At 38.6% G+C, this 15,077-nt stretch overlaps 1 protein-coding gene across 13 annotated transcripts in view; it reads left to right on the forward strand.

Annotated features, from left to right (window-relative positions):
- CNTN4 (contactin 4) overlaps positions 1 to 15,077 on the forward strand; it is a 977,605-nt gene that overhangs the window by 628,595 nt on the left and 333,933 nt on the right. For all 13 annotated transcript variants that reach the window (XM_067755248.1, XM_067755246.1, XM_067755236.1 and 10 more), the window contains one exon: positions 9,328 to 9,454. In XM_067755248.1, coding sequence (XP_067611349.1) covers positions 9,328 to 9,454 — 127 coding nt within the window. The remainder of the gene's footprint in view (positions 1 to 9,327; positions 9,455 to 15,077) is intronic.

The following is a 15,077-nucleotide window of genomic DNA, read 5'->3' on the forward strand; positions in this document are numbered from 1 at the left end:
AACTGTGTGATAGGGTAATAGTGCATACATCTTATGTCGATACCTTTGCCAAAATCCATAGAATTATACACAACACAAAGAGTGGACCCTATCGTACACTATGAACTTTAGTTAATAATAATGTATCAGGGCTTCCCTGGTGGCGCAGTGGTTGAGAGTCCGCCTGCCGATGCAGGGGACACAGGTTCGTGCTCCGGTCCAGGAAGATCCCACATGCCGCGGAGCGGCTGGGCCCGTGAGCCATGGCTGCTGAGCCTGCGCGTCTGGAGCCTGTGCTCCACAACGGGAGAGGCCACAACAGTGAGAGGCCCGCGTACCACAAAAAAAAAAAAAAATAATAATGTATCAGTTGGCTCATTTGTTACAACACATGTGCCACACTGAAGCAAGATTTTTTTTTAACATCTTTATTGGAGTATAATTGCTTTACAATGGTGTGTTAGTTTCTGCTGTATAACAAAGTCAATCAGCTATATGTATACATATATCCCCATATCCCCTCCCTCTTGCACCTCCCTCTCAGATGTTAATAATAGGAGAAGCTGTAAGCAGGGGAGAAACGATATATGAGAACATGTACTTTCTGCTCAATTTGTTCTAAAAATGAAGTCTATTAATTAAAAGTATAAAGTTAGCTCTACTTATCTGATTGTCTGTCAGTCCTTCTAGAATAAACACTCCATGAGGGCAGGGTGGTTGCCATGAGGGCAGGATGGTGTCTTTTTTGCACACTGTATGTCCTCTATATGTAACATTGGAAATGACATAATAGTATATAGGCCTGTGAATGCTGATCAGAAACTGGGTCAAAATGTCTGATAATTAAGAATCCTTCTGATTTTAGAAAAGAAATATGGTGCACAAAACATGCCCAGTATTATGTAACATCCCCAGCTGAGTCTGGGTCAGCACTCCATAATCAAACACATTTATAATTCTGTAGCAAAAAAATGTGAATATTCATGCTAAGCTATATATAGCTTCATAGCTTAGGTCATTTTTTGCCTCCAGTTGAGCTGCACAGTATTTGCATTTGTTGAAAAGTCATCTTTCTTTTCATACCTGAGGCTTGACATCAAAATCACCCAATTACTTTTTTTTAATTGAAGTGTAGTTGATTTATAATGTTGTGCCCATCTCTGCTGTACAGCAGTGACTCACTTTTACATATATATATACGTTCCTTTTTTTAATATTCGTTTCCATTACGGTTTATCACAGGAGACTGGATATAGTGCTCTGTGCTATACCGTAGGACCTTGTTGCTTATCCATTCTAAACGTAATAGTTTGTGTCTACCAACCCCAAATTCCCAGTTGTTGTTTTTTTTTTTAAAGGAGTAATGAATCCATTGCCCTTGAAATGGGTCAGAGTTTGAGGTCAAGGTCAGAGTAGGATGTGTCGACACAGCTCCCCTTGCTGTTCTTTTCCACTCCTACAGACCATTCCTCCAGCAACATAGAATTTCTCTAAGCAGAGCCACTTTTATCTCCTCATGCTTTCTCACGTCCCATCATTTCTAAGCTCTGGCATTACGTACGACTAGGTCCTCATTATGTGTGATGTGATGTGTGATAGCAGTGGCATCATTTTGTTAACCAGAGAACAAAGAAAGAGTAGAAGAGTTCACCTCTCGTTTGGATTTTCTTTCACTTTCTGCCTTCAAAACATATACCATCTGTCAGTAGACTTCTCTGTTGCTTGCTGTTTAAAATGCTCATTTGAGGGAGTTAAAATAAGGAAGGTGGGGGCTTCCCTGATGGCGCAGTGGTTAAGAATGCACCTGCCAATGCAGGGGACATGGGTTCGAGCCCTGGTCTAGGAAGATTCCCACATGCCGCGGAGCACCTAAGCCTGTGTTCCACAACTACTGAGGCTGCGCTCTAGAGCCCGTAAGCCACAACTGCAGAGCCTGCACACCACAACTACTGAAGCCCATGTGCCTAGAGCCCGTGCTCTGCAACAAGAGAAGCCACCGCAGTGGGAAGCCCACGCACCACAACGAAGGGTAGCCCCTGCTGGCCACAACTAGAGAAAGCCCGCGTGCAGCAGTGAAGACCCAACGCAGCCAAAAAAATTAAAATAAAGATATCTTAAAAAAATAAATAAGGAAGGTGGAAGCAAGAACGGATGAAAGAAATGTGTTATCCTTGAAGTAGGAATGTCTGTCTCCTCTAGTATCTGTTTTGCCTTTGCTCCATTCAACTGACCAACCAAATAGAACCAAATGGAATAATTATTCAATAAAAATGCTGTGTGTAGGCTAATTTCACACATAAGCCCTTGTGTGGGGCCTTTGAACATCCCCTGCTATTTATTTTATAAAGACGAACAGCAGTAAATCGTATTTGTAATGATCGTTTGACAGCTGTCCAGTCATTTCTACGATCGGTAGATTCAATTTTATTCAATTTTAAAGGAATTCTCACACTCTGGAAAATCACTGTTACAGTATTTCATTTGTTTCTGAATTTCCTTAGGTTATTGCCCATACGTTTTGTGAGTAATTTGGATCCACGGAGATGCTGCTGACCTTACAGATTTTTAGCCAAAACGAATTTCCATGATCATTAGAAAAGCTGGAGGAGAAGGCTCACAGCCAGCCAGATACAGTGGGCCCTGTGTGTGCCCTTCTTGGAACATTTGGTTCTCCCCTTTGGGCTTCCCCCTTGGAAAAGCGAAATGTGACCATGACGCTGGAGCACACCCAACAAACCAGCTTAGTGGGACTACCCGTTCCTTGTCCCCCGTGGCATGGCTTTGCTTTGCAATCCAATAAGGCAGCGTTGTTCTCCCTGATTACACACACAGACACACGCACACACCCGCGAACACACACACGCAGCATTTACTCTCTGGATTGGTCAAGGGCTCTGCAGGATGCAGAGTAAAAGACACAACACGGCAAAGCCTCTGTGGTTCGCGTCAGGATGCTTCTGTGCGTGCCGAATGCAACAGTCCACCTGCCCTCCAGATGTGACCCAGATAAAACTCTCATCTAAACCCATGGGCTCATGTTCTGAGCTTATATTTCAAGCCCTTGTTGTTCTGCATTAGGTCTCCTAGAGTTGGCTTCCTGAAATGAGATCGTTGCCATTTCTGCCCAAGACCAGGTGTTTAATCAAACGACCTATTTGATGTTGTAGGAAAATTGACTGTATATCATAGTCCTAGATTCTTGGCTGCTATGGCAGTACTTTCTACCTGCCGTGAGGATGAAGGGCCTAAACAACCCTCAAGTGTGACGCCTGGGAACTCCACAGCAATTACAAGTAGAACTCAATCCGGTATTTTTAGTTTTCTGGGATGAAATCATAGTACTGCATTTTTGTCCTTTCCCAGCAGAGTTGTGTCACTGAGTTTGCAACAGATGAAAAATAGTTCCAGCGGAAGAGAAGCACATTGACCAAAGGGCTATGCTTGCAAAACACGACCTTTTACCCCATCCCACATGGTAGCTACAGAGTAATCTAGCACACAGAACAAAACTCTGCAGGGTTGTTTTTCTTCATTGGTGTCCTTAATTGGTCTAGGGCTGAAAGTTATCTGTGCTCAATTCGTAATTGAAAGTACTAGTTTTCCAGCTGCAGAATGCACAGTAATGAACAGAGGTGCTGGGTCGGTCTGTCAGGAGCTCAGAAATCTGCCTTTTATCAAGTACCCCCTGGTAAGGGGGTATTGGTGCATGAGGTTACTAGACCACACTTTGAGGAATAATTATTTTGGAGATAGCTTGACTATTTTTTTTTATTAAGTTATCTTCTATGAAATATTTACCCTGAATTCATCCCTGCTGTCTAATATGGCTCAGCTGCTAAATGACTTTCCTTCCCATCTCAGTTACCTTTTAGGACTGTTCACAGATCCCTGTTAAAAAAAAAAAAAAATCTATATTTAGCATCAGTGGATTTCTGTAAGCTCTACCTCCCCTCTCACTTGATCCTTTATGCATGTTATCTTTTGCTGACCTTTCACTTGGAATCCAGAGTTTGCTCTACTCTTATTCCCTGGGACCTGATACTCAGGCCTCTGTTTTGCTTCCCTGAGTCTACTGTCACCTGAGATTCAGCCTTATTTTTCTCTGGTCAGTCTCAGAAAACTTCATGCTGGCCCTATCCATTCCAATTCCTTAGCCCAGTCTGGCTTCTGGTAGCCTAACTGAGCAGCATCCTGCTTGACTGGGAGAGAACTTTGGGGACATGCAGAAATGGGCCAAATTAATTCAAAGAATAAAATAGAGAGTGAAATCAATGATGTCCCAAAGCTACAGATAGAATGTGACATCTAGCTATAACTTATTTTATCTGCAGCTTTGGGACATCAGTGATTTCACTCACATCTGATGGTCCAATGTTGTTTTATTACTGTTTTTCTTGGAGTATTATTTTATTCTTAGGTGAAAATCATTTTTCTTTCTATTACAGATGCAGTACAGTTTTAGTCTGTGATCTGGGAAAATACATTTAGGAATAAATAATCTCTTCTAATCTAAAATTCTGTGATTCTCTGCATCTCTTTCAATAATCTAAAATTTTGAAGACTAGCCCTGGTACTACAGTTTATTTCTGGGCTGCTTGCAGGAGGATAAAGGAAGAAGTTGGCTGACAAACATTGGTTTTATCTCTCCCCAGAATAGATTCTAAAAAGAGAAGAATCAAATGGGAAAAGGAGTTTGAGAATTGCTGGTTGAGAGCAATGTTTTTCAGTAACTTTTAATATTTAAATTAAAAGTTATTTAACTTTTTATTAACTTTTACATTTAAATTAAATTTATTTAAATTAATATTTGAGCAAAAGGGGAGAAAGGTTTAGAGTAGCCTGATCTTTAACCTAAATAAGTTTCTGGTCATGAAATCTCTACTCTTTTCTGAAGATCCAAACATTCCCCACTCTTCATTGAAGCATGAAAGCAGGGTTTCTTTAACATAGATTCTCTCTTCTCTTTTAAACTATCCCTGAATAAAAATTGGAGAGCTTCTGTGGGATAGAGTTTAGGGATCATGGGTGGTGGGGCTAGAGGTAACCTAGCGACCGATTGGCAGTTAGCTGTCAAGGAGGGGAGAACCCAGAAAATCAGGATGTACCAGTATCGGCATTTGCACTAAATCCCCCAAGCTGGGGCTGAGATCAGTGGTCTGGAATCTATGAGATTCTATCTGGGTTTCTGACCACCTGGCTGCTTCCCCCATCCTTCTTCTTAACCGTGATTTTTGAGACTTCCCGGAAGTATGAAAGATCCTTACCTTCTCCTTTCCTGAGAGATCCCTAAAAACAATGTGAGCCCATTCCCCTAACTTCTCCAAGGCAGGGGAGCACCACCGTGACTTTTCACCCTATTGTTAATCCCAAAGTAAAAACATCAAGCTGAACAGCCTGTCATTTAAATAAGATGAGATTCATTACATATAAATAAAGGGTGGGTATAGCAGGAATGTTGTGTGTATCAAGTGAGGGTAAGATTTTACTACAGGGAAGTGGACTAGTGGGTCTCCCTGAGGATGCCTCTTCTTTGTCAACGGGTTTCAGCCCTGGGGGTTCTCACAATTAGCTTCTTGCGTTCAACTATGAGTGTTCTAAGGGTTATTTTATACAGCTTTAGTCCCAGAGTTTGACAAGTCCACCCATTTTCTTTGTGTGGGTCAGTTTTATAGTTTTCTGTTCCTGGCTTCTTACCTCTCAACTATTAGTCCAAACATGTGCTAAAATTCCTTCTCTAAATGTTTTCAAACAAGAATTTGTTGGTTAAACTTTGCTTAAGAGAGAAAGTCTAAGGGTGAGTCTAAAGCCAGTGTTGGCTGGTGTTCTGCTGTCAGGAAATGGAGAGCTAGCATCAGAAGGGTCTGTGTTAGTACTTCTCAAATTTCAGTGTACAAAAGAATCCCTCAGAGAACCAGGTTAAAAGGCAGATTCATGGACCCCAGATTTTTCTGGTGTAGTCAGTCTGGACTGGGGTTTAAAAAAATAAGCATGCCGTAATTACAATGCCCATGGTCCACAAACCAACACTGAGGTGTATTGGCTTATTAATCCTTTCCTCTGTTGCTTTCTGAGATGCTCCTTTACCTCACAGGCTGAAAAATCACGGCCACTCCACTAGTTACATAGGACAACTTACTGTGATAAAGGGAAGGGTGAAGTTAATCTTCTCAGCTTTGAAAATAGCACATGCAAAGTGTTTTGTGTATACCTTCAAGCCACTGGAAAGTCACTCTGTGGCTCCTACACACGGATAGAACAGACTTAGTGGTGTCATGCTCCGTGTTGCATTTGAGAATGTCACTCTCAGGGCTGTTTAACCCAGGCACCTCAAGGTTTGGGGGAAATTAAGCAACTCTTTAACTCATTTTTCTTAAAATATTGGTAACCCTGGTCTTAAAGGTATTAAAGTTAGGATATCTGTTTTCTACACCTGGATAGCAACTTTCTAAAATCTCTCCCTCCATCTTTGTGAAACCAAATAGTTCATGCTTGAAAGGCTGTGGATTTCCTTAGATGAGAACTGAAATGCTAGTCCCTTTATGCTAATGTTAATTTCTAGGCAGTGAGCTTGGTTAACCAAGAGAAAATAAAAACTTCAGATGAAATGTATCAATTATAGCAAATGCAAAGCATCATTATTATGAATTCTTGTTACAAAATACACAGAAAAAATATCCTTTTTGTTATTTAAATACGGCATGGATACATTGAGAAATAGTACAGATGTTAATCCAAAGTCTCTCAGCTGCATCCTGGATAATCATTATTATGTTTTATTCTTATTTGGAAGTACTAGTAACAGACTGTGTATTTCTGTATGAAATTCAAATCAAAGAACACCAATGAACTGAGATGGTTGATATTATATATATATATATATATATATATATATATATACACACACACACACACACACACACACACACACACACACATAATTTTGGAATTGAGACAACAATAGAAATATATTTCTCTCTTAAAGAAAAATCTACCAAACCTGCTGCTGTGTTAGTGATCTTGATGAGTAATGTTTGTCACTTAACTAAATATGCTAAAAATTCACCTAATTCTTCAAGATTGAATTGAGCTAACTGATGACCAGTATCTAAATTTGTTTTGAAAATAACTGTCATTGAAAATCTGAAACGTAAATATGCAGATTTTGAAATATCTTACTTTAAATGACCAGTGTTTAAAAAAATACTTTTGTGTACTTTTACTCCGTGTGTTCTTTGGTAAATCCTGTTTTCTTTGTTTAACTCCTTCATTAGCCTGAGATTGTATACATGGACTGAGGAGAGAGGGTGGTGGTGGTAATATAATTCATGACATCTTTGAATGCAAATATCATGTGTATGTGCAAGTGCGTTTATGGGAAAGTTTTCATGGCTTCTTTTTCACCCTTAACCAATATAGAACCACTGAGTGAGTCCAACGCTGTTATTTTATAGATGAGAAAATTGGGGCATAGAGAGACTAGGTGATTCTCCATAGGTCATGGAGTTAGTAGCTGACACAAGGCGTTGAATCTCAGTTCCTAGTCTTTCTGAACCCATATCCTGCTTATTCTCTCAACAAGGTCATTGGCTGTCCCCATTCCTCTAAAATTCTGTTTGATTTTCTTGTGTCCTTAATTTTTCTTCTATCCCAACCTGAACATGCAGAGTTTTTAAAGCCTGGATCAGCTCCGTGGTGCTTTGTGACCGCCTGGAGGGGTGGGATAGGGAGGGTGGGAGGGAGGGAGACCCAAGAGGGAAGAGATATGGGAACATATGTATATGTATAACTGATTCACTTCGTTATAAAGCAGAAACTGACACACCATTGTAAAGCAATTATACTCCAATAAAGATAAAAAAAAACTTAAATTACTTTACCATGTTTCACCTAGATCCCCAAATCGGCTTTCTTCTTTTTCCTCAGTCCTGATTCACCTGAATGAGTTCAGTCTCGTCCTATCACCTATCAACAGAAAGCTGGTTTTGAAGGTTTTCCAGGATAGCAGTTAAAATTCACAGCCATCAGAATAATCCATATAAGGGGAAAATGGATTGTCAGCTACAGGGTGCTACTCAGTATCACTTTACATCATAGACCCTGGCCCTCTGTCTCAGAATTTGTTAGGCAGTGCCTAAATCAGCTGACTGAATACATTAAAAAGTGAAAAAATACCTCAGTTAGAACAAATCCTTATTGACCGTCTTTGATGTATAAGCTACTGTAGTTAGTACTACAAGACATGCAAAAACGGGTAAGATAGAGTCATGCTCTCGAGCTTACAGTCCAAAGAAGGGGAAAGAAAGGCACAAATGCATTTCATAGAAAAAGACGTGTCCACAGAGAAATATGGATATAATTTATGAATCATGTGGTTAAAGGAAGACCTGAGGGTCTAGAAAAGCCTTCTAGGAAAAAAGGGACTAGATTGTAAAGAATGAAAACCACCTTCGTGGTATGGGTGGTGAGGGGCCTTTTGACCAATATTTATTATGTGTTTACTATAGAAGCATATGTACTCTACACTGCTCCTTCAAATCTAGTTTGTGGATTATTCCATTCTTTGAGCTTTGTTGCTGCTCCATGACAAAGTAAGTTTTATGCATTTAGTTTCTGTTACTGAGAGAAGGAATTTAGAAACTCATACCTCTTTGAACTTGGTATAGACCAGTCTGGTTATTACTGAACTCATGTGCTTAGTCAATCCCAGCTGTGTGATACTTACACAAGTATCCGTCTATGGGTCCATAACAGGTTGAAAAAAAACAAACTGTTAATTTACCACACATAATTTGAGAATCATTAACTCTAGGTTATTCTTTATTTACCTGCATATCCAATTTAAGAAAGTTTTGTACATATTTTAGCAGTACACTGCTGCTTCTCCTTATTAATGTATTTACAAAATCATCATCGCTTGCTTCCAACTATAGTATCCCATTACAGAGCAGAGACATTCTAACTTTGTGACATTAGACAGTCTTCCAGGATGACAGCAGCACAAAAGGCACGTAGGAGGCACAAAATGTGAACAAAGTAAAAGGCCGGGCTAAAGACAGGTGGAACAATAAGAAGTGGAGGAGAGAAAAGGGAATGCCAAGCCGTTCGGTGTCTGGAAGCTGTTGGTAAAAATAAGTCATCGATATGAAATAGGAGAGTCCATATCTCCACTTCATAATTCCAAAGATTATTCTTCAATGGGAAATTTCATCCAGAGGCTGGAACGAATCTGTTGTGTATTACTCTTTTTTTTGTTAGTTTACCTCTTTTATTTTCATTTTGTTGTTATTTCCTGTCATTGTCCCTATTTGGAAGATGTTCATTTTTGGACATTTTCTCTTCTTATTTCAGATGACTACACACTGCATGGCCCAATTTTCATTCAAGAACCAAGTCATGTAATGTTCCCTTTGGACTCTGAGGAGAAAAAAGTGAAGCTCACTTGTGAAGTTAAAGGGAATCCAAAACCTCATATCAGGTTTGTTAACTTAAAAGCATGTGTTCTCACGCATATACTTTCTGTTATTAAACAACAAATGCTTACGGAGTGCTGATTACAGAAAGAGCTTTTAGATAGGCATCGTTGGATATCCTGAGATGCTCAAGAGATGCTCGTGCTCATGAAAAGTTTAGTACCCAGCTTCTGTTTCTGGGAGTACCAGGAATTAAATATCCTGATTGACTATCTCACTGAAAGCCTTAACATTACTTAACAACATATTTTTTTAAAACACCTTTTTAAAAATGCATCAATAAACTGGCAGGAAAGAAAGAAATACTTAGTAAGTGGGTTTTGAACCCAGAGAAGAACACTGAAAGCAGTTTTCACCTTGAAGAACTATGTGAACTGCAGCTTTGGATTTTGCAGTTTCACAGGGCACTGGGGTCACAAGACAAAGCCTAGACTCAACCAGAAGGAGAGTCTAACATGCGAACACCTTCCAGAATAGACCCGGGACCCAAGGGCTACATTCTTAGAGTGAATGTAATAAGAAGTAACCTTGCTTCCCAAAGGACTTAAAAGCAAAAGTAATTGCCTGTTTCAAACCTTGGTGTTAAGTGGTTTTAATAACAGATGAGACGCAGCTGAAAGGAGAATTAGTAAAGTGCAAGATATATCTGAAGAAATCGTCTAAAAGCAGCAGAAATGGATAAAGAGGTGTTCCTCTTTATCCAAATATGAGAGAGACAGAGAAAAAAGAGATTAAGAGAAAACGTTTACACATATCTAATCAGAGTTACATAAGGAAAGGAAAAAAAAAAATGAGACAGAGGCAATATTTAAAGAAAGGCTAAGAATTTCCCAAAGCTAATTAAACATTCAAAGCCACAGACTAAGTAAGCCCAGTGAATTTCAAGCAGTGCAAATAAAAGTAAAGCCCTGTCTAGAATTATCATGGAGAAACAGCAAAACACCAACCCTAAGACATGATCATAAAAGTAGGCCAAAGTTGTAATACAGCTAACCTTCAAAGAGATGACAATTAAACCAACAGCTGACTTCTCGATAGCAACAAAAAAATCAAGACAGAAGACAGAATCTTCAATATGCTGAGAGAAATTAGCTGTCAAATTTTTTTATGGCAGAAGTACTTTTTAAAAAGGAGAAGAAAGTAAATGTGTTTTCAGACAGACAGAAACTGAAGTTTGACTCCAGCAGATCCTTACTAAAGAAAATGCTGAAAGATATACTTTAAGCAGAGTAAAAATGATCCCAGGTATACTGTCTTAGATATAAGAAAGAATGATAAGTAACACAAATGGTAAAGGTTAATATTTCCACGTAAAAATCAATTGCACTAAACAATAAAAATAATAAAAACAATACTGTATTGTGAAGATTAAAAAAGAAAAGTTAAAAGTCATGACAATATTAGAAATAAATTGAGAAGATATATACTGCACAGTGGATTATCCATGTGTTTAAAAAAAATGGAATGAAGTTAGATCCCTACCTCACAGGGTACACAAAGATCAAATCCAAGTGAATAGAAGACCAACATGGGAAATTTACAAAACTTTTAAAAGGAAATAGGCATACATATTTATGACTTTGGAGGGAAGAAAAAACTTTTCAATAATGACAAATAAGCACAAATCATAGAAGAAAATATTTAACTTCACTAAAATTAAGAATTTCTGTTTAGCAGAATATACTGGGATGGGTAAAATTATAAGCTTCCAACTGGGAGAAGATATGTTTAATACATATTATTTGCAAAGGATTAATATATAAACTATTTAAAGAATTTCCACAAATCAAAAAGTAAAAAACAAGTAACCTAATAAAAACATTTCCAAAAGACTTGATCAGATACTTCTTAGAAAAGAATATCAAATATCCATTAATCATATAAAGAGATTATCAGTGTATATTAAAATATTACAAATTAAAACTAAAATGACACACTCTTTCAAACCCACCAAATTGACAGAAGTTTAGAAGAGCAAATTTAACGTAATATAAATAACATACATAAATATAACCTGGCATATTCATACACGGTAACCCCATGCAACAGTAAAAATGAATGAATTATAGCTACAAAAACATGATGGGTCACAGGAACGTAACTTTGAGTAGACAAAGCAAGTCATAGAAGAATGCAAAGTTTATAATCCCGTATTTACTAAGTTCAAAGGCAGTAAGATGGAGTAGTTGTTTAAGGATACTAACATACATGATAAAATCATAAAATCAAAGGAATGAAAAAGCCAAAATTCAAGATTATAATCAACCATTGAGATAAGAGTGATTGGAAACAAAATGGAAATAGGAGACTTCAAGAGTAATAATATTCCTTTTCTTAAACACAGATCTTTATTGTCTTGGGATCCTTTATATAATTTACATACATATCATAAATATTATTTTACCTCTATTCAGATTTAATTGATGAAAACCTTAAGCTAATAACCAATATGTAGTGGTATATAAAGACCAAAAGCGTATATGGCACATGTGTCATAGTTTAGGGGAGGAAGAAATTGGAGTCACCCGGGGGGCACAGAAGTGGAATTTGAACTGAGGTAGGTATTGATAGTTTTCAAATTGGCAGAGGGCAAGGGACATCCCATACAGGATGGTAGTATTAACGTAGTGGAAATTGTTTTAGAGTTTAGTTTGTGTGCCCATTCATTCATCAAACATAGCATTATTCATCAGACCCCCCCAGTGATTTTCAAACTGTGAATTCCAGGGTCCAAGGAGTTGACTCAGGAATTACCTGGGATGAGTTATTATAGAGTTTCTAACCAAGATTCCATCGTGGTAGGTCTACTTTGAACTAGGGTATATATTAGGATTCTGAAAAATACATCCTCTAGGAAAGATGTTTAAACCACTACATTAAAGCAGCTGCAATGTTCCATCCTAGGTTTGAGGTATTCAAAGATTAATAAACTACATATTCAAATAGTGTGCTTTGGGGGTCAGTGCCTGGAGGTGGAAGTACAGGACTATGCTGGAAGTGTGAATAAAGGATGTCCAAGTTCTAGGGCATTCTGGAGGAAAGAAAGTCTGCTTCAGGATAGAGAGGGAAGGTATCAGAGAAAGTTTCACAGGAAAGGAGATATTTAAGTGAATTTGGAGGGCTAATGACCTTTTGTCATAGGGACAAAAAAAAGAAGTACATTCCAGAAAGAAAAACAAAAAAAAAACTCTCTAATGGACCATATAATTAGGGTGAATATGTAATTTATCATCCAAACCAGCACACTTCTGAGAGGAAAAGGCCACTGTTAATGATTATTCCAGGAGGACAGGTGTAAACCCAGCAATGTCCTGGATAAATCAGAATACGTAGCTATTCTCCCTATAATATGTTGAATTCAAGGCTAAATCAAACATTTTTAAATGCTTTACGTAGTAAAATAAATAAATGAATAAATGCAAGAGGCAAAGGTTCCTACACACATAAATGATGAGTTAAATGGCCCCAGTTTTTAATACATCGCCAAGTATAAGTTCAGGTGTTAGCCACAAATGAGAAGAAATTTTGCAGCAGAATTTGGCAGGTTGCTGCTTTGTTTTTCCCCAAACTCTGACCTTTAATTAACATTGCTTTTGTAACATTGTGTTTCTAGATATGGGGGCTTGCTTTGTTATTTAAAAGAAGCAGAGGAACAGAAACCTATTATGTTTTTAAAGATTGCCAGGAAAAGCTGAGAAGAAAACTTTTAATCAAATGCACTAGCAGTTGGTTGCAGTGTACTTCACTTGCCTGTGTATACTTTTGGTAGTTTCTCTGTGACGAAATAGCTGATTGGTACCTGGGAGCTAAAAGCTCCCTTTTGTAGGAGGAAAGAACAAGAGAAAGAATGGAGAGATCAGGTATTTTCAAACATCCTTCTGGCTGAACTTTTTCAGTCTTCAGGCTGACTTTGAGGGGAGGAACCCCTAGGAGAAATTCAAGGTGAGTTCTTCATGGGGATCTTCGCCATTAGGTTTTCCCTCAGATGCCCCGACTGACCTCTCTTCTTTGTGTTTATTCCCTGAATGGAGCCTTCTCTTTTCATTGTTTCCTGCCCCTCAATTTTGAAAGGATTGACCCAGACCCAGAAAAACTTAAGAAGTTTTGACTTGTGCCCACTTTCCTTGTATTAAAGTTCCGGAAGGACATGTGACAGTACTTATGGCTGTCAGCCTCCATTTCCCGATGGAAAGAATGGTCAAGTACTTGGTGGAAATATTTTGCTGTGAAGTTTGTATTCAGCTTGGTTTGCAGACAACTAATTTCAGGTCAGAAAGGTCCTGCCCCTTCTTCGGTGCCAAGCTGAAACAGGGAACAAAGAGAGAGGGTTTTGCTACAACACATGCTATAGACAGCTTCCCAGCAAGGTCTGAAAAATGGTACCTTACAGAGCTTCACAGTGTCAGTATTTGGTTGTGCACAACCTCACTCTCTGGAGAGAATGGGATTGTGATTCCCTGAATAATTCAGAAATCAGCTTACAAGACTCACCCATGTCCTGGCCCTTGGGAAAATCTCTTTGTGTCAAATGAGCATCGCCTCTATATTACCAGTTCTTAAAAGACTCCTCAAACATTGAAAATGGATTGTGAATATTTTCAAGAGTGTTTCAGTATAGAATAAGGAATTCAACGCAGTCCACATTCAGTTGGAATGAACAGCGACTGCATCGCAATAAAACTTGGTATAGCGCTGTGTAATGGAGACTCAACTGCATTTCACAACAAGCGCCTTATTTTCTAAATATTCCGTTTTCCTTTGCTATTTGTATGTAAAAGCAGGTAATAAAGTAGAGTAATGGACTTTCTGCAGAGCATTCTGGTTGAGATGACGAGTGTAGACAAACCCACAGAGGTGTTCTCATTATCCCTACAAAGACTTTTCTAAAAAGGCTCACGTGATCCCATTCCTAAATTCCGCTCTCTGCTTGCAGCTCACATTAGATTCCAATTTCCTCTTTGAGTTCTTACACTTGTCATATTAAATTGCTCGACTCTCATTTGAAGTGAGAGTTATGACAGAGATGTGACCAGCTGACTCAAAAAATTGTCTAGGGCAGGCAGTCAGCCCTGGAGATTCATGAGCATATAGACCTGCTAGGACGTAACCCAGTCGTTCTCTTTTTATTGCGTATTACTTTCTTGTCTGTGTCAGAACACAGAGAGAATTACCGTCAAGCTTAAGAACAATGTCAGTTTCTAATACCCATCTTCTTATCAAAAGACACTTAAAGAGCTATGTCCCATTTCTTGATCTGGCCCACCTTTCCCACGCCTCATGTTTCCGTATTTTCACCTTTCAAAGACATAGACGTGAACAAATGTACACTGCTGTGCTGTGGTGGGCTAGGATGCTTCTTAAATTGTGTATGCTCAAAGCTAAAATATCCAGCCAAGAAGTAAAATATTTAGTGAAATACCACAAACCTTTATTGAGCACACTGAGTGTCAAGTTCTAGGTTACTAAAGGGAGACTACGAAAGTGATATAGGCAAATTATCTATGGTGAAGGCAGAATTCCCACCTAAACAAGTAAGGAGAATTCTGTAGGAGCTTGGGGGAAGCTTTGATTTATCTTGACTAGGAATACTGAGGAAGACTTCATGAGAAGAGGTGTAGTTTAAGATTG

Source organism: Pseudorca crassidens, chromosome 10 (genome assembly GCF_039906515.1).
Source record: "Pseudorca crassidens isolate mPseCra1 chromosome 10, mPseCra1.hap1, whole genome shotgun sequence".
NCBI classification, from domain to species: domain Eukaryota; kingdom Metazoa; phylum Chordata; class Mammalia; order Artiodactyla; family Delphinidae; genus Pseudorca; species Pseudorca crassidens.